At 43.7% G+C, this 18,164-nt stretch overlaps 4 protein-coding genes across 7 annotated transcripts in view; 2 read left to right on the top strand and 2 right to left on the bottom strand.

The window, feature by feature from the left end:
- LOC131889576 (laminin subunit gamma-1-like) overlaps positions 1-12,207 on the top strand; it is a 28,871-nt gene extending 16,664 nt beyond the window's left edge. For 2 of the 3 annotated variants that reach the window (XM_059238711.1, XM_059238713.1), the window contains 16 exons: positions 3,361-3,564; positions 3,637-3,846; positions 3,912-4,037; positions 4,117-4,269; positions 4,335-4,513; positions 4,650-5,001; positions 8,402-8,593; positions 8,673-9,082; positions 9,153-9,222; positions 9,298-9,458; positions 9,528-10,114; positions 10,173-10,726; positions 10,792-11,150; positions 11,214-11,331; positions 11,415-11,527; positions 11,936-12,207. In XM_059238711.1, the coding sequence (XP_059094694.1) occupies positions 3,361-3,564; positions 3,637-3,846; positions 3,912-4,037; positions 4,117-4,269; positions 4,335-4,513; positions 4,650-5,001; positions 8,402-8,593; positions 8,673-9,082; positions 9,153-9,222; positions 9,298-9,458; positions 9,528-10,114; positions 10,173-10,726; positions 10,792-11,150; positions 11,214-11,331; positions 11,415-11,527; positions 11,936-12,070 (3,923 nt within the window). In that variant the 3' untranslated portion in view covers positions 12,071-12,207. Of the gene's footprint in view, positions 1-3,360; positions 3,565-3,636; positions 3,847-3,911; positions 4,038-4,116; positions 4,270-4,334; positions 4,514-4,649; positions 5,002-8,401; positions 8,594-8,672; positions 9,083-9,152; positions 9,223-9,297; positions 9,459-9,527; positions 10,115-10,172; positions 10,727-10,791; positions 11,151-11,213; positions 11,332-11,414; positions 11,528-11,627; positions 11,751-11,935 lie in introns of all 3 variants that reach the window. The other variant, XM_059238712.1, reaches the window with a different exon arrangement.
- On the top strand, positions 348-2,991 carry LOC131889581 (semaphorin-2A-like). The gene has a single exon (XM_059238718.1). The coding sequence runs from the start codon at positions 440-442 to the stop codon at positions 2,534-2,536; it is 2,097 nt and encodes a 698-aa protein (XP_059094701.1). The 5' UTR covers positions 348-439; the 3' UTR covers positions 2,537-2,991.
- Positions 12,208-12,214: 7 nt separating the features above from the next.
- LOC131889586 (pre-mRNA-splicing factor 38B-like) lies at positions 12,215-14,739 on the bottom strand. 2 transcript variants are annotated; one of them, XM_059238724.1, is made up of 8 exons: positions 13,978-14,738; positions 13,796-13,905; positions 13,536-13,720; positions 13,417-13,477; positions 13,210-13,329; positions 12,706-13,121; positions 12,566-12,640; positions 12,215-12,455 (listed from the first exon to the last, which is right to left on the bottom strand). In XM_059238724.1, exons 1-8 carry the CDS (start codon positions 14,165-14,167, stop codon positions 12,434-12,436), a joined length of 1,179 nt encoding a protein of 392 aa, XP_059094707.1. In that variant the 5' UTR covers positions 14,168-14,738; the 3' UTR covers positions 12,215-12,433. The 2 variants fall into 2 exon arrangements, with proteins under 2 accessions (XP_059094707.1, XP_059094706.1); XM_059238723.1 differs by having other exon boundaries at positions 13,796-14,739.
- A 2,254-nt stretch (positions 14,740-16,993) lies between these two features.
- LOC131889602 (NADH dehydrogenase [ubiquinone] iron-sulfur protein 4, mitochondrial-like) lies at positions 16,994-17,796 on the bottom strand. Its single transcript, XM_059238741.1, has one exon. It carries the CDS (start codon positions 17,731-17,733, stop codon positions 17,152-17,154), a length of 582 nt encoding a protein of 193 aa, XP_059094724.1. The 5' UTR covers positions 17,734-17,796; the 3' UTR covers positions 16,994-17,151.
- Between the last annotated feature and the right edge of the window lie 368 nt (positions 17,797-18,164).

Genomic DNA, 18,164 nt, shown 5'->3' with positions numbered 1-18,164 from the left:
AATCAGTGGACCTTCCTTTCTTCTTTTTCCTCATCTATCGAAGACCGGGTCGAGGATTGGATCGCTTTTGTACAGGATGTCTTGGGCATGGCCTACTCCATGGCTTGGGGCAGGGTGCGCGAAGATCGGGGGGAAGCACCACCGAAGTACAGTTCCTTCTGAACAAAGCCAGCCAATGACTTGATCGGGGTGATCGGGGAGGACTCAGATAGAGAGGCAGGCAAGGAGGCAGAGGTTTAGCGAGGCAGGCTGAGAGCCAGCCGGGGGCTCACGAGGGCAGGGAAGCAAAAAGCAAGCAAGCAAGCAAGCAAGCAATCCAGGAAACCAGCCAGCCAGCCAGTCAGCATTGGACAGAGCAGCCACTCAAAGAAGATTGGGGCAGTGGACGGCGGATCGAGAGACTGGATCCAGAGAAATGAGTTCTTGATCATCTTGGAAAATGGATACCCAAATCATTCTTGCCCTGTGCTTGGGTATCACCCTAGCCACACCCATTGAACAACCCTATCTTCAAGAACTCTCGTGTGGCCAATACTTCTACCGAACACTCTTCATGGATGAGAGGAATGACGCGCTCTTCGTTGGTGGCATGGACAGGGTCTACAAACTGAACGCGGCCAACATCACCCACTCGGATTGCGACAAAGATATGGTGTACATACCTTCTTCGAGTACGGTCAATTGCATCTCCAAGGGCAAATCGGCGGATTTTGATTGCAAAAATCACATTCGAGTGATTCAGCCCATTGCGGATGGATCTCGTCTGTATGTGTGCGGGACGAATGCTCATCAACCCAAAGACCATGTTCTCTACGCCAATCTGACTCATCTAGCCCGACATGAATTCTATCCCGGCGTCGGAGATGGCATTGCTAAATGCCCATTCGATCCAGAGGATAACTCGACAGCTTTGTGGGTGGAGGAGGGCAATCCTGGAGGGCATCCGGCCGTGTATTCCGGAACGAACGCCGAATTTACCAAGGCCGACTCTGTGATCTTTCGTGGGGACATTTTCGATATCAGTACCGGACGACGAGAGTATACTTTCAAGCGGACCATCAAATACGATTCGCACATGCTCGATAAACCAGACTTTGTGGGCAGTTACGAGATTGGACAGCACGTCTTCTTTTTCTTCCGGGAAACATCTGTGGAGTTCTTGAATTGCGGGAAAACGGTTTACTCCAGAGTGGCTCGAGTCTGCAAGAATGACGTTGGCGGAAAGAATATTCTAAACCAGAATTGGGCCACCTATCTCAAAGCTCGTTTGAATTGTTCCCTATCCGGCGAAGTTCCTTTTTTCTTCAACGAGATTCAAGACATTTACAAATCTCCTGAAGACGACTCCATTTTCCACGCTGTCTTTGCCACAGGGTCAAATGGGCTGTCTGGATCGGCCATTTGCTCGTTCACTTTAGACGATCTTCAGAAGACCTTCGATGAGGGCAAGTTCAAAGAGCAGGCCACCACCACGTCAATCTGGCTTCCCGTACCTTCCACTCGGGTGCCAACTCCTCGACCCGGTACTTGCGTTGACGATACTCGAAATCTCTCAGACACAGTGCTTAACTTCATCAGGAAACATCCTCTCATGGATACGATTGCCCCACATGATCAAAAAGAACCCGTGTTTTACACATCAGATGCCATCTTTACCAAGATAGTGGTCGATTCTGTGAATGCCGGGAGTTACGGCAAAGACCGACCCTTTCACGTCTATTACGCCGGAACTTTGGACGGGCGGGTTTTCAAGATCTCTCGTTGGACCAATGAGCAAGGTGTCTACGAAACCCGATTACTTGACGTTTTTGAGGTGACCACCCCTTACCGCGTGGAAGCCATGACCTTGTCTCGAAAGGTAAAAGCAATCTATGTCACGTCGGATCATAGCATCAAGCAATTGAGTGTCGAAGTGTGTGCTTCCCGATACACTAGTTGCGTGCAATGTGTGAGGGATCCCTATTGTGGATGGGATAGAGAGTCGGGCTTATGTCGTCCGAAGCACTTTTCACTTCTTCAAGATCCAGCGGGAGAAGCTCCAGGCATTTGCGACATGTCAAATCCCAAGCAGAAGGTGTCTGCAAATTTTGGTGGCAGTGTTCATCTGGAGTGTGCACTTAATTTGCCTTCGTCCAAGGATAACCTTGCATCGATTGCTTGGCATCATCTGGATGCCAGAGGACGTCGAACCAAGATCAACTTCAAACTCTCAAGGGACAAGTTCATTATGACCCAAACCTTTGGCCTCGTCGTCTTGGGTGTAAACGAAAGAGATAATGGCGAATACCAATGCCACTACCATTCTGAGATTGTTAGCCACTATGAAGTGGCAGTAGATGCTCACAGATGCTCATCTCCAAACAAAACAGCCGACTACCAAAAAGTGTACTCTGAATGGTGTAGTGAATTCCAAAAGTACAAGAGCGCCCTCAAGACGTGGGAAAAGAGGCAAAACAACAAATGCTTGCCCAAAGAGGCCTTCTTGAAATCTCAAAACTCGGTTTATCGCACCGATTCTACCAATCCTTACGTGTAGAATGTGCAACCTACAACAACCCTGAGGGCACACGCTCTCCCTTCCCGATTCATTCAGTTTTTCTAATACTAAATGCCCTTTTACCAATGTAAAAACAGCCTTGTAATGAAGCCATTCCCCCTACTTCACACTGCAACATCACCATATTAGTGTCAATAAGTAGTAAGATGAATACTACCTTGCTGTTTTCCTCTCCCTCTGCAACTTTCACTCATAATGGAGGACTCTGAATCTCAACAAAAATAATAAAAAAACAGTATTACGATGATTTTTGTTCTCAGTGCTCGTCCTTGGTTTGCACTTGTGCAAACTGACGGTTAAAGAAAACATTCATTTTATTTGAAAACCCATCGTAAAAAAATGTACACTTTGATCTCTTCCAATATGTCTCCATGCATCGAGATTAGCACTACAATGAAAATGTTAAGTGTGAAATACATTGCCATCATTTCACATACCATGTTTCCCCAATGTATCAAAACGTTCAAAAATATTTTGCTTTCGTCATTGTATTCCATGAGCGTGGGTGAATAGTCATTCCTTTAATTCACACGAGACGGGTCTGTTTCAATACAAGATAGACTGGTCGTAATTCCAGGAATTGTTTTGGTAAGGAAAAGTAATTTTTTATCTATTATTGTAGAGCTTCTTGCATGCAACTAAGAGGTAACAAATCTCAGCTCAACAACCTCGTAAGAACAGATATGCACATTCCTTCAGTGTTGAAAAATGAACAAGTACCTTGGATTTGCACACGAACACTCGCATTGGTGGCAATTTTCTTCTCTCATCTAAAGAGAAAGTTATGTTTCTTCCAACATTAGCATGTGATTGTAATGGTTGGTCCAATCGATGCCGCTTTAATGAGCAATTGTACCAAGAGCGGGGTCGAGGGGGAGAATGCCTCGATTGCGAAGGCAACCGCGATGGACCTAATTGCGAGAGGTGCAGAATTAACCATTTCTTTTCGCCGATTCAAGACGCCTTTGGCCGAACCCCTTGCGAAGCCTGCAATTGTGATCCCACAGGTAATGTCAGTGCCATTGAATGCGTTTCTTGATATTCTCAATCATCGCAACTAAATAAGCACGAGCTTCCAGGATCAAGGAACTTACAATGTTCCCCGGAGGGCCAATGTGAGTGCAAACCAGGTGTTACAGGACCGAAATGCGATCAATGCGAAGCCAACTACTGGAACTTCGGCTCCTTGGGGTGCCAATCATGTGGATGTTACCCCGATGGAAGTGCCAATAATAATCCGAATTGTGACACCATGACTGGCGATTGCTACTGCAAGCAAAACGTTGAGGGTAAATTGTTCTTAAAGCTCCTTTCTCAACGAACCATAGCAACCTCTGTCTTGATTCAATTCTAGGACAGAGATGTGACCGCTGTAAGGCTGGCCATTTCCACATTGATAAAGGCAACGAATTTGGTTGCACTCCTTGTTTCTGTTACGGTCATACGTCTGAGTGCGATCTCAGCGGTGGATTTACGCAAAGTATGACGGTCGTTGAGAACCCTATTTTCTCTCAATCATTTATAGTGCACTAACTTGAGCATTCGTAATCATTTTACAGCCGTAATTAGGAGTGACTTTTCCCGAAGTAGCGAGGACTGGACCTCAAAGGAAGACCAACAAGATTTGCCCCTGAAATACGACGGTATCAACAAATACATCGGAGTTCAATCCAGTGGATATTCGTCAGGCCCGGCTTACTTCCTAGCCCCTCGTATGTACATGAACTTACATGACTGACAATGACATCGTTAATATGAAAAATGAATTCATTTTCAGCCGGTTACCTTGGGGATCAACGGGCCAGTTATAATCAGGATCTCAAGTTTAAGCTTCGAATCAATGACGTGGGACCAAGGCCTAGCGTCGAGGATGTCATTATTGAGGGGGGTGGGGCTAAGACAACCAGGATAACCTTATCAATCACAGATCAAAATAACCCACAACCTAGCTACGAGGTTCGTCATCTGGCACCTTTTCGTTTAGTTTTTGGATTTACCATCAGTCTTCGACAGATAATACATGCCACTCGAATATGTCTTGAAGTCGGCTCACCGTATGACATTTGATACAAAATTGCTTGATTTCCTCCAGATGCAAGATTACACGTACAGACTTCATGAGAATCCGGAATTCGGGTGGAGCCCGCGTCTGAGCTCGAAGGACTTCATGGCCATTTTAGCCAATATCACCGGAGTTATGATTCGAGGAACATATGTAAACCATGGAGTGGGATTCTTAGATGAAATTCGACTTGGCTCCGCTCAGAGGGGCGGATCTGGTTCTCCAGCTACCTGGATTGAACGATGTAATTGTCCAGAAGGCTATCAAGGTCAATTCTGTCAGCTCTGTCAACAAGGCTATCACCATAACAGTGGAGGACCGTTCGCCAGATGTATTCCATGCAGTTGCAATGGACATGCTGATATATGTGACGCAGAAACAGGTAAGCCGGGACCCAAATAATAGCTTGAATCAGTAGTGCCATCTTTGAAACAACTTTTAGGAGTAAATAACTTCACTCGTTAGGTAACCCTAGACAAGCCCTCTCGGTAAACCAGACAATGTGGATTTACCAAGCGTTTTAGGTTCTGAACAGATCGATCCTAAGTCAGTTTTCTGAGGGGAAGTTTTCTTAAAGCACATTTTCTTTGGACACATGATTAGATAAACAATTTCTGAAACGCTAGACATATGAAACAGTGGACTAAATGAACTGCTTTCAATATGAATGTGTAGGTGTCTACAAGATTTAGTGTTTTTGTTGTTTAATAAAGCATGTTAATTCAATTCGAAAATGTTACCAAGGTTTCGATGCGTTAATCCATGTCAATATCATTTAAAACTTAATTCAAATCAGGTAAAGCCTTTATTCTTGACCATGGTCCAAAGTATTCGTCACAATTTTGAGGGAGGGAGTCCGTTAAGTAGCACCTGACTCTTAGCCACTTTTTGGGAGGTTTTCAATAGGGCTTGTCAAGAGAACGAACGCCTTCGTGAACAAGTGACGCTATTCCACGGAGGAAAATTAAAGACAACATGCCCAGCCAAACCGCATTGTGCATGCATTGCATTTTAACATTTATTCCATTTGACATGCTTGTCTAAGTAAATAGCATTGTGGTATTAAGCCAATTTGATGTTGCATTTAACACCAAACATGTTCATTTTGTTTGGATTTGTAACATAGCTCACTCAAAATTACTTGGTTATTGAAAATTCAATGGATGGTGGTGCTAGTTGATTGTTATGTTTGTCTTATGGTACAGTTATACAACACAGATTTTCATACAATGTGTCAATAAAACTGCGACATACAGCACAATTGGAGCCTCACAGGCTCACAGTTTGGACTCGGAACCTGCTCCAACTTTCTGCGATCTGTGAGAGACTTTACAGCTTCATTGGAAGAATCGCTCCCAGCACGATTAAGCATGACCAAACTGAGAATATTTTGATGAGTAACAGAGCCAGTGAGCTCTTTTCTTTGGGGTCAAATTTGTCAATCAACAGATTAAATACAACTGCAATTTGATCAGCAAACTAAAATGGAGATTTCAGCATCAAAATGAAAAAAATAAATTCATCAAGAACAATTGTAACAAGCCAAATGTGGTCGCCTTGAAAGGCAAAGAGCAAGAGACTTCACGTAGGTGTGCAATCTCTATTTTTGCGCTATTTCTATCAAATTGAACCATTCAAAAAAGGAGTTAATGACGGTAATGACTCATCTTCATTGATCTAGCATCATATGAATGGCATTTTTTTCACTTGAATGGATTTTGAACTAGCTTCAAACTCTTTTAAATAGTATTTTGTATTAGATCATTGTTTCCACCAATCCAAGGCCCACTCAAACAATCAAGTTGATAAAACTCAAATCCATAAGGCAACAACAAATGTAATATATTGCTGATAATCATAATCATTGCTGTTAATTAAAATCATTACTTTAATCTAGAGGGCTACTTATTCTAACACAAAATCACTTTTCACTAGTTTTTGTTCTCCTACGGCTTATTTCTTTTGCCAGTTTTTCATCAGTGTTCAATGAGAACACAAATAAAGTTCAATGAAAAATACTCTGGAAGTTTAAACGACAAGAGGGTTGCCTGTGAGTTGTGAATCGCTCTTTTGTTGAATTTATGTGATAAAATTTGAGTTGTGTAATTGGACCATTAGTTCTCCCTCCCCAAAATCAGGGTGCCGGGCCACATTTTTCCTTAAATTTCCTTCACTTGACATGCCCTATAGCAAAAGCATACCCATTTTTTAAGAGTGACGTTGATATCAATGTGGGGCATTTTTCTGTAGTTCTAGATAAATTGCCGTTATTTTTTGGATTTTTTCCTTCAAGTTGTGCATATGATTTGGCTAATGTATGAATCATCGGAAATGGTGTTGACAAGGGTCTATGAGGCACAGATCAACATCTTACAAAGTAGTAAGCAAGAGGTTGAAAGTCAATTGCAAGCTTTGCTCTTTAGTTGGGCATGTGTACCAGGACTTAATCCTTCCCACCCTTTAGGATTTCCACAAGCATTGGCATGTTGAACGGTTTTTTGCATGTTTTTGCATTATCGACAATTTTTAACGCACGTTTATTTGCATAATTGGCCACATATATATGCACTTTTTGCACATCCTCAGTAATAACAAACCAAAATACATCTCATGATATTAGACTAAAAATATTTCCAATGGTTTCGAAAAAACAGTTGTATATAAAGAAAAAAAAGCAAACTTAGATGAATACTTCCTTTCAAGGATGAATGACTTGAAAATATAATTCAATCTCTTTATAAAGAGCTATTAAGACCCAAAAGTTCAAATCACCTACCAAAAAATGGTCATGACGTCATTTTCTTTTTCTGCTTCAATGTCCCAATTCCTTGTAATGGTGTTGTACGTAATCATAGAAAACCAAGTAATAAGTTATTTATGTACCTAATTAAAATGAGAAAATATCCGTTTATTAGACAAATGCAAAATATTGCTAAGACATTTCTAGAACCTGAAAAATCTTTGTAAGCAAACAAACAATCTTAAAACATTAGATTCAAAATTTGAATCGCAACACTTTATAGCTTTGAATCTTGGAAGATTTCCTGTATAATCTCAATTGCAGGCTTATTTCTAAATGCATTTAAATACATTATTTTTTGGAAACTTACTTTTCTTTTATTATGAAATAATATCAATTTCTGATTTTTATCCACACAAGCATGCGCCTTTGGAACTTTGTCGTCCAAATAATGTTCAGGGCTCCTTTGAAGGAAATCATACCATGACACTTTTCTAGCTCCTAAAATATAATGAATAACTTTAATGTACAGGCTAACAGGCTAAAACACTTGTATGCATGTATAGAAACATGAAACTTTCAAAAAAACAATTTAATTGGATGACATTTGTTAGGGCATTTCCTTCAAAACTTGAAAAGGTATTTTGACCGCGATTGTCCTCTTATGAACTCAAGGATAGCGACTACCAGTTGGCCGGTGGCGAAATAACCTCGGCAGGAGTGTCCAAAAGCAATGAGTATATTTTCACGATAGTCCATTGAAATATCTTGATACACTGATTGGTCATCAACCAGCACTGGAAGGTGATTTTATTCATGCATAAAATTATTAATGACAAGTACATCTATTGTGTAAGATATTTGCACAAACAAGTTCAGTTTCCCACCAAACATAAAGTCAATTAAGAATCCATATTGTTTGTAATGAAATCTAGATTATCTACTGCTCCATGAACGTCCTCACCTTTCGATTCACATGAAGGTCAGAATTCAGGGGTTCCTGGATTCCTGGACAGGCCCTCATTAGTTTTGCTCTTTTCAGGCGAATGCGCTTGTCGCGATAACACATCGGGCCACAATTGCGAACGTTGCAAGAAAGGTTACTATGGTAATGCACTGGCAGGAAACCCAGACGATTGTCAGCCGTGTCCTTGCCCAGATGGAGGTGCTTGTATGGAGATTTACGGCAATCCTGAGAGTCCAATCTGCATAGAATGTCCCATCGGTCGACGAGGTACGGCAAACGCATATGTATTCATTTCTTTTGAAGAACTGAAAAACTGGAACTCAAACTTGGCTACTAACCTGTGCAGGTCCTCGATGTGAGTTGTGCGAAGATGGCTATTTTGGAGACCCTATGGGTCGTCTGGGACCAGTTCGACCATGCCTAAAATGCGATTGCAACAATAACGTGGATTCTAATGCCATCGGTAATTGCAACAGCACCACCGGCGAATGTCTACGCTGTATCGACAATACGGATGGATTTAATTGTGAGCGATGTAAATCTGGGTTCTTTGGCGACGCCTTGGCTTTGAAAAAACCGGGCGATCCACCCAGTTGCCAACCATGTCAGTGCTACCCGGTGGGCACAAACCATAATGATGAAACTTTCCTTCCAATTTGCAATGGCTTCACGGGTGATTGCAGTTGCAAACCTCACGTAGTGGGGCGGGATTGCGACAAATGTGCCGATGGTTATTTCAACTTGGATAGTGGCATTGTATGTAAACGAGACAGCATTATGATGAAATATAGCCACTTACTAATGTCGATTTGATTTCAATCTCCAGGGATGCGAGGCATGCAATTGCGACACAATTGGATCTTTCAACGCGTCTTGCCATGTGCAAACTGGACAGTGTAAGCTTGCTGGGCAATCCCCGATAAACTGTGTACATGTGGGTACTTATCTGAACGAAACCTTGCTCTCTTTAGGTCATTGTCGAGAGGGTGTGACTGGACCACGATGTGACATGTGCCTTCCGTATCATTTTGGATTCTCTCAAGACGGATGCAAACCTTGCGATTGCGATCCAACTGGATCGACAGATCTGCAATGTGACCTTATTACGGGACAATGTCCTTGTCGAGACAAGGTGCAATACAAACAATGACACATGTTGTACCAAAATATCATGTGCAATACCTTGCATGGACTATTTTAGGTGGAAGGTCGACAATGCGACCGCTGTATGGAGAATACTCGCACCAAAGACACAGGAGGGTATGGGGAAAAGATTTGTGAGCCTTGCGATGATTGCTACAATTTAATCGAGGATGCAACCAATGAGCATCGGAGGAACTTGGCTGCCCTGGATAACTTATTGCAACAAATCGCTGAAAACCCAGAGCCGGTCGGCGGAGACTTTGAATACCAGTTGAGACAACTTCAAGTCACCGTAAAATCTACGTTGGCCGATGCTCGGATCAATTCCCAAAATGAAGAAGGGGGCACTTTGAGAGACAGATTAGAAAACCTTCGCATCAAACTAGAAAAAGTCATCAACTTGATCATGGAAGCCGACCAAGAGGTCCAAGATGCCAAAAATCAAGGGTCTGAAGCACAAAGAGACATGATGATGGCCAAAGACATAGTCGAAAGAGCTCGAGAGGGTCTTAAGTTAGCTCAACGTCAATTAGATACTCAGGGACAAGAAGCCTTGCGCCGAGCTCAAGAGCGATCGAAGAAGTTCGGAGAGGAGAGCGAAAAGATGACCGCCATCGCACGAGAAGCGAGAACATTGGCAGACGGGTAAGCAAAGCGATATGATTTGAGAATGCCCATTCTAATCACAAAATTGTCCTTTTAGCCAAGTTGAAGACGCCAATGAAATATCCAGCATTGCCAGGCAAGCTTATGATAAATCTACCGAAGCGTATAACTTAGCCCGGGATGCTTTGGAACAACAACACCGAACTGCCAATCAAATTACGGTTTTGGAGGTTCAGATCGGGGACATGGGAGACAAACTTCGAACCGTTCAAAGCCTGGCGTCTCAAACTCTACGTGACTCCACCGAGGCATACAATGAAGCACTCAACATTTACCAGCAAGCCAACTCGCTGGAGATCCCCGAGGTCGACAATGCGCAACTTGAAGATCAAACCGTCAAGGTGTCGAAAGAATCCAAGCGAATCCAAGATGACGCCACCAGACTCCTTTACGAGAACGGTCAATTACTAACCGAAGCTCAAGATAGGCGTGTTCAGTTGGAGGATCTCCTTCGACGTGCCGATGCTCAACAACGGCAAATTGATGAACAATTGGCAGAAATTGACAGTCATCGGGCGCGGGCACTGGATTCTGTTAAGACTGGGAACAACGTCTTAAAGGATGCTCAAAACACTCTCAAAACTCTGAAAGGCAAGTTGAAACTTGCTCTACTCTCTATCAATCTGGTTTTACTCATACACTTTGATTCTGGGCAGGTTTTGAAAGTGAAGTGAGCGAAAATGAGGAAACGGCCAGGGCAGCAATGGAAAACATTAACGATATTGAGAACATGATCAGAGAAGCCGAAGAAAAAACAGCCAAAGCCAGGAACGATATGGTTGGAGCTGACATTTCGGCCAAATTAGCTCTAAACGTCGCCACTGATGCCCAAAATATTGCGGGCGAAGCTTCCGAGAGGGCGGCCAACATTAGCTCTCAGTCGGAAATCACTTTGGAACAAGCAAATGGATTGGCAGATTCTGCTCGATCTCTAGCTACTAAGTTGGCTGAAACCAAAGAAGTTGTGGAAAGCAAAGAAGAGATCGCCACTGAGGACGAACAAGCGGCAATTTTGGTAACATGGGGGAAAATGGTCCTCCTTATACATGAGCTTTGAAAACCTTTTTCTTTTCTTCAGGCTCTGTCCAAAGCTAATGAAGCTCAGCAAAAAGCTGCCCGTGCTAATCAAAAGCTAGCCCAAGCCAAGAAAGAGCTCGAAGAAATTGCAGCTATTCTTTCAAGAGTTGTGGAACCTGGTACGCATCTAAAGAACTATTTATATATGTGCTCTTGAAATTTGTATTTAATCAAAGGTCAAAACGAAACCTCACCTTTCTAGAGCCAGGGCTATTGGAAGAGCTTGCTCGAAGAGTTGAAGAAGCGGAGGAGCAATTCCAAGCCGAGGATCTTGATCAAAGATTAAAGGATTTGGTTTCTGCTAAACAGAGACAGGTACGTAAAGGGTTTGTGCTTAAAAATCTGGATCGATTGAGTTCCGTTTATGTTTCAATTATGTGGAACTGCATTCTAAAACCAATTGCCCTCAACTTAGGCTACGCTTCTTAGATACTACAGTCGAGAAGTTGAGCGTCTCAAATCGGAGATGAGGAGCATCAGAGAAATACGGGAATCACTCCCAGATTCATGTTGGAACCGTATCCGTTTGGAACCTTAGGTAGCCCAATCACAAGGCAAATTTGACTATAAGTGCTTGGGGAAAGCAAACCTTACATTTTATTTAGTATTGGTGATGGTTCATATATAATTCATATGGTCGTGGTGGGTGACGGTTAAGCCCTCTTTAAATCATCTCAATCACACATCCTTTGCTTTTGATTTTACCCTCAACTCATTTTTCAGACGGCCTCAGTTCGAGACCTGGAAAGAGAGCTCAACTATTTACGCGAGGAATCGGAAAACATCCAAGCTATTCGGGATTCACTTCCAGATTTTTGCCCCAAATCCAACGAACTCTGCTTGGAAGACCAATGTTGAAACTGATGTTATGTATAAGTACGAACCCAGCGTTGTCAACCTATTTTTAGGACTCTCAAGTTAAATTTGTGTACAAGAGAACGAGTGAACAAGCTAGGTTATTTACCTAAATCGAAATAATATTTTGTCTCGACGCATTTCGCATCATTGCATACATATTATATTCAGAGTGAGGTCACAATAATTTTTGTGGCAAAATAAGCATCCTTTGAGGACATCCATTCACAAACATTTTTAGTAAAGCCACAATAACTGGAAAAGCATGTGCCTTGGAGTGCCTAGTTTGGATGTAGTTTTTGTAGTGGTTGTACTGATGCTGGTAATTGTCATTGTAGAGCCCAGTAAAGTTAACTGATCCAATTGTTAGCTTCTGCTCCGGGATCGTCTGCAAAACTAAATCAGGTTAGAAAGTGATTGCCAAATTGCTTCATGACGATTTGAGTCATGGAAGGCTATGTTTACACCGACAAGAGGGAGGGGGCCGTCCTGACTGACCTGTGTTTTTTGCTTTTCTTTCTTTCCTTGGAGTATTTCCTCAATTCATCCTCATAAGGAGCGCTTCGCTCTTTCCTAGAAAACGCGATAATTGGTTAAAACATTCATAAACACAGAAAGTACAACAAGATACTACATACCTGGAGGGGTCGTCCCGTCGCCGATTGTGGTCACGATCTCGTGATCGAGAGCGCCTTCTTTCTTTCGTTTTCTTATGACTCCGCTTTCGACCGTCATCCCTCGATCTCGAACGTGATCGTGACCTAGAGCGTTTTTTGCGAGCATGTTTGTGCCTCGAATGCTCCCGCTCTCGTTTCCGATTGCTATCGCGATCGTTTTCGTAGCTCACATCTTTTGATCGAGACTCGCTCCAATCTCGAGAGCGCCTACTCGTCGTTTTTCTGGCATCTGGACTTCGATGATCCATTCCTCTAGGCTCTCGATAGTTTGACCGATCGTCAGATCGCTCAGAAATCTCGGTTTGAGGTTCAAAGGACGCTGTACCGGCTGAAGTGCCACTGGGGTAGTACTCTTCGAGGTTGGCATTGATTTGTTTCTGAAAATGGGAAGAAATGCACATTTAACTGGTATTGATAGCTCCCATTGCGTTGGATCAGCGTACTAACACTGTGATCCAAACATACCTGTGTGTGAACTGGGATGCGAGGGAATCTGGTATCGAACCATTCCAGCTTCTCCAAGAACGATTTGACCATGGCCCCGATTGTAATTTGCTTCCCACCACCTGCTTTAACGTCAATCATCTGCATGGCGAAGTTAAAAAAATTAAAATGCAACGTTTGAAAGCTTAATAACTTTGAACATCAGTGCTTTGGATGATCAACACCCACCTCAGTGTCCTCGAGATAAGGTTCGAACCATTCCCATAAGTCGCTTGGGCTTTGCGTATACCTAAAAACGGACCAGATTACATTATGGTTTATTCGAACTTTTGCTCAAATCAACTGACCTGATGTACATGAAACCAAGGCCTCGAATGTAAGGACTGTCACTGTGATTGATGAGGCCATTTAATTGTTTGCGAGTCAACTTCAAAGTGCCCAATTTAAATAGAAGGCAGTAAGCTGATGAGACGATTCCACCAGCCCCGACCCCTCGCACTCCTCCACACATGCCCGTTTGACCGGAGGTCTTCTGAAACAATCCAGACGAAATCAAATCAATATGGAATTTCGAACCAGTCCCCTTTATTCGAAAATCGTTTCTCACTCGAGATCCTCGTTCCCACGGTTCGAGATGATCGACTTTGTAGTAGATCTCATCAATAACCTCATGATAGGTCTTGAGGGCAAAGAGGCTCACTTTAAAGTAGGGAGATCCTTGGATATTGGTAAGAATGAGATTATTGATGTTTAAGGTGGCCGCATTGCCATGAATGGGCAAGACGTTACCCTGTTTGGGATTCTTACAAACGGTGGGATCGTCGTCGTCTTCCTCCTCGTCAACATTGGCATGGCCTCCGTTGTAGTGGGCCTCATTCCCGTGAAAGGGGGCGCCTCTGGCCGCCTCCAGCGACAGAGACGACGAGGACGAAGACGCAGGGGGAGGAGCATGGACCACGGCTGAAGGGTGATAGTACATGATCAAATCTCCTAGACCTTATTATACCGGATTTGATTACGCTAACAACAACGGATCCGTTTACTTCTTCTCGTCTCTTCTTTTTCCCACTCTTGACAAAGTGATCTTGGCCTCGGTTTTCACCTCGATCGGATTTCACACAAGACGTTCGTCCATGGACGGAGGACTCGAGGGAAACAAATGCACACACTTTGTACACTTTGCCAACAACTCAGCAGGCAAGCTAAACCACCATCGAAGGGAGGGGAACTGATACCGAAGTCAAAAATCAAGAATCGGGCCAAGCCATTCGGGGTTCCAGTGGTTTACAAAGGCCAAGCGATGAAGCCAAATCCAGATGGGCTAAAGTCTGGTTGAAGGCTACCGATCCAGCCACCTGGACAGACACAAAGATAGACAGCCAGACAATGGGAGGACGAGTTAGCGGGTGAGCATGAAAAGGGCGATCAAATCCGTAGTGGAATGGATTCGGAGGGAAAAAACACCCGCCTGAATGACTAGACCGTAAACCTAGGCTCAAGGCTTAGGAGAAGCAGTGGGGGAATGATGTGGAACGGGAGTGATGCGAGAGATTGACTGCTTGGACGCTCTTGGGTGATCTGAAAACAGTCCCAATCCTGATACTGGAGGTGAGAAGACTAGGTGAGACCAACGTTGGAAAAAAAAGAAAAAAAAAGAGTGACCAAATCAGGGTGACGAAAAATTGGGTTCAAAACTACGCGTACCACTAATCAATCAGCTATCATCAATCTCAATGAATGGCTAACCTTATTAAGAACACATCACAATCCTCATTGTTTCTATTCGCAACCATTCTTTGGCTGTGTAATTTCATTTCAATTTCTGACTTCTTTTCAGCTTTGCTTTGGAACTTCGCGGTGAAATCATGTTCCAAATTTTAGACACAGTCTTCTGAGGAGGATAAATCATCCCAGCTTTAAATCTTGTCTTCGATTCAGGAAGTGCTAAGGTCTTAATCACCGACATAAACAATAAATACTGGCGTGTCAATCGCTATCCACCAGTAGATCTATCCTCCGTTCGTACCAATGTCAAGCAAAAAGCCGCGCAGTAACAGACAATGAGACTAAAATGATGCCAAGGGATGCGAGTTTTGGGTCGATCAGGCTTATCTCCTATCCTGGCTTCTTTTCAGTGTGAAATTGTGGTCAACCGACATTTGTATGCTCTGGCACTGATACGGTCAGAGAATCGCGGGTTCATTTTAACATAACATGATTGTGACAAGCGTAACAACACGTTAGATCGACGAAGGTCATGGACCCCACCACATTATTGTTTTCGTCGAAAAACGCTCTCATGTGGATGGACCCCGGGAATGATGGTTCTTTGGCAGAACTGTTTCGACGAGGGCAGATATCTGCCGACACACCTCTGAATCAAGTGCACGATTTCATGGACAACATCGGGCAATTGTTTTTGCCCATCTTAGTGGCCAGAGAGAGCTTGGCATCAATGCGGCCCAGTGCGATTCTGAAAATAATTGCCGGACGTCGTTTCTCTGTGGTGATTCAAGACTCTCATAACTCTGTGATCCTAGTGATTGGATCAAGAGGACATGTATTTTTGACACATTATGCCAACATTGTTGCCTCCATTTTAGACTTCTTGTGTGGACCTTTTGAAAAATTGATGGAACATCAACTCATCCTTCTGAGAACTTTGTTACAGCAATGGAGACACGCCAGTATTCAAAATATGACCATGTTATTGGGAGGCATTCCACAACCATTACAAAGTCACCTCAACCAGGTCACTGCTAAGAAACTGATCCACGAGTTGTCCCTACCAAAGACTTTGGTCGAAATTTTACTGCTTCGTAAGGATCAAGTCCAAGTTCTAATGAAATCAGACTCATTGACTTGGGTCGATTCGGTACACAATTTTTTGATCCCTTTGGTGTTGCGGAGCATGCCAAAAGACGCTGTGTTGAGTGCCATTCTTCGAGATCAGTATCGAGGACACCGAATTCCAGCCATCATCAAACGAATGGATCTCCACGAAGATCTGACGTTATTGATCATTCAAAACGCCATGAGCCTAAATCATGACTTGAGAACGCTAACCCAAATGGCGCACCAAGTATCGGTTCTTTTGGAGGAGAGTAATGCAATAAACTTTGATGCGACTGTGGCACGGCAATGCTTTGAGAGTTTGCAGAATTATTGTCAAACTTTCCGGTCAACACGTGCTCGAGCTTTGCAGGAGATTCTTCAAATACTTCAAGACGAGCCTTTGGCCCACGATCGGCTCCGTCATTTAACGACTCGAATTGAATCTCAACTTTCCAATTTTTTCTCAGATGTGCTGGCATCTATTCCGCATCAATGGGAAGAGCCCTTGAATGACGATACATTAGCGACATTGAGAAGAATTATGATGGCTATACCTACAACGAACCTAAGACCGGAAACCAAACGGATTCATCTTGATGCGACTCCTTCCAAATCGCGTTACATCCTTCGCGATAATCATGTTATTACTTCTCTGGATCATTTCAGCACTGCAATAATGGCTCGTGGGACTGATTCGACCTCAAAAAAGACGCCTTTGGATGACAACCATTCAATTAATGTGATTCAAAATGAGCCAAATCTGATTGTGCTCAGGTTGGTACCAAATGGTGGTACAATTTACGCCTGGTTGGAGGATAGGAGCTCCCTCAGGATTTGCCCGATGTCGACTCAAGTTCGGACTCAAATTATTGCCCACTTGAAGAGTCTGGGTGGTATCATCACATTTTGCCCAGTTCGGATGGCCGTGACTGATCTCATGGGCCACACAACATCAGTCTATCACGTAAAATACCTGGTGGAATTTTAATCCTGAAGGCCATAATGACAAATATATAATAAAATTCTATAGATGAGCCAACTGTTTTTTTTTCACGAGATGGAGGATGATCGAGCAATCAATCATGGCGTCATCATCTTTTGCTATGAGCGTCCACCTGGTGGTGCTTTTTACTTAGTCGATTTCCTGGTACGTCTGTTCCAAGCAAAGTTTAGAGCGTAGGACTTGACCTTGGGTGCGCGTTCCTTAGGATCCTCGACCCAATAGGACCACCCGTGTTTCTCCACAAAGGCCGTGGCTTCTTCCTTGGAGGCGAAATCGATTTGCATATTGGACAGGGGATCGCCGGACGAGGCCCAGCCCATCAGATTGTTTTCCCACCGTTGGCGAGTGTCGAACTCGATCTTCCAACGTCGCACACCGGCCGTGCCGGATTGCATGGCATTCTTGGCCGGTCGGAAGATCCGGACCGAGCGCTCCTTCAAGTGCTCCTCCGGCACGCCAACCACGGGGGCCAAGTCGTTGGGTCCCTGGACGACGATCTTCTTATTAACTCGGTAAGGGTCGTGGACCTCGATTACGGCGTCGGAAGCCTCTTTCAAGGCCACACGCGAGCCATCCACGCCTTTTTCTTCCTTGGCATGGGAGTTCCGAGACGTGCCCAAAGTTCGTACGCCCACAATGGAGGAGGTGGGGGTGGAGCAGGAGGCCCTGATCCCGGAGAATAGAGCTTGTCTGAGGACAGTAGCCATTGTTTTTTTCGCAGAGACACCTAGCAGGCAGATGAATCACTACGGGACTAATTCTCAAGTCACAACTTCGTTTGTCAGCTGAGACGTAGACCACGGATCTCCCGGACGTGTTGTCACTGCACAACCTTCGAATAAGACGTGATCTATATTCCTTATAGCTTAGTGAGCGCTCCCATTGTTCTCAGGTAAACTAAGAAGATATTTTAGCTTCAGGGCCTTAACCATTGGCCATTTCTTGCCAGAAGCCTTTCTTAAAGGCAATAAGAAATCCAGAGTCAGTCTAACTAAAACTATTTATTTGCTCACACTTAGGCGCACGGATATCATGCATCAAGCATCTTTAGAAGGAAAGAAAGGATCACGTGCCAAATTGAAAGTGTACATTTGACCTGATACAAGAAAAATGGATAGATAGGTAAATAGATAGATGA

The sequence above is a fragment of the Tigriopus californicus genome, chromosome 10, assembly GCF_007210705.1.
Source record: "Tigriopus californicus strain San Diego chromosome 10, Tcal_SD_v2.1, whole genome shotgun sequence".
Taxonomy (NCBI): Eukaryota; Metazoa; Arthropoda; class Copepoda; order Harpacticoida; family Harpacticidae; genus Tigriopus; species Tigriopus californicus.
The sequence above is the reverse complement of the archived record's forward strand: the minus strand, read 5'-3'. Positions and strand labels throughout refer to the sequence as shown.

Coding starts and splice junctions, on each gene's coding strand:
- LOC131889586 (XM_059238723.1), bottom strand. CDS start 14,167: ATGTACTATCACCCTTCAGCCGTGGTCCATGCTCCTCCCCCTGCGTCT. Junction 13,478..13,535: donor CTTGGTTTCATGTACATCAG/GTCAGTTGATTT, acceptor GTCCGTTTTTAG/GTATACGCAAAGCCCAAGCG. Junction 13,330..13,416: donor CTTATCTCGAGGACACTGAG/GTGGGTGTTGAT, acceptor TTCGCCATGCAG/ATGATTGACGTTAAAGCAGG.
- LOC131889602 (XM_059238741.1), bottom strand. CDS start 17,733: ATGGCTACTGTCCTCAGACAAGCTCTATTCTCCGGGATCAGGGCCTCC.
- LOC131889581 (XM_059238718.1), top strand. CDS start 440: ATGGATACCCAAATCATTCTTGCCCTGTGCTTGGGTATCACCCTAGCC.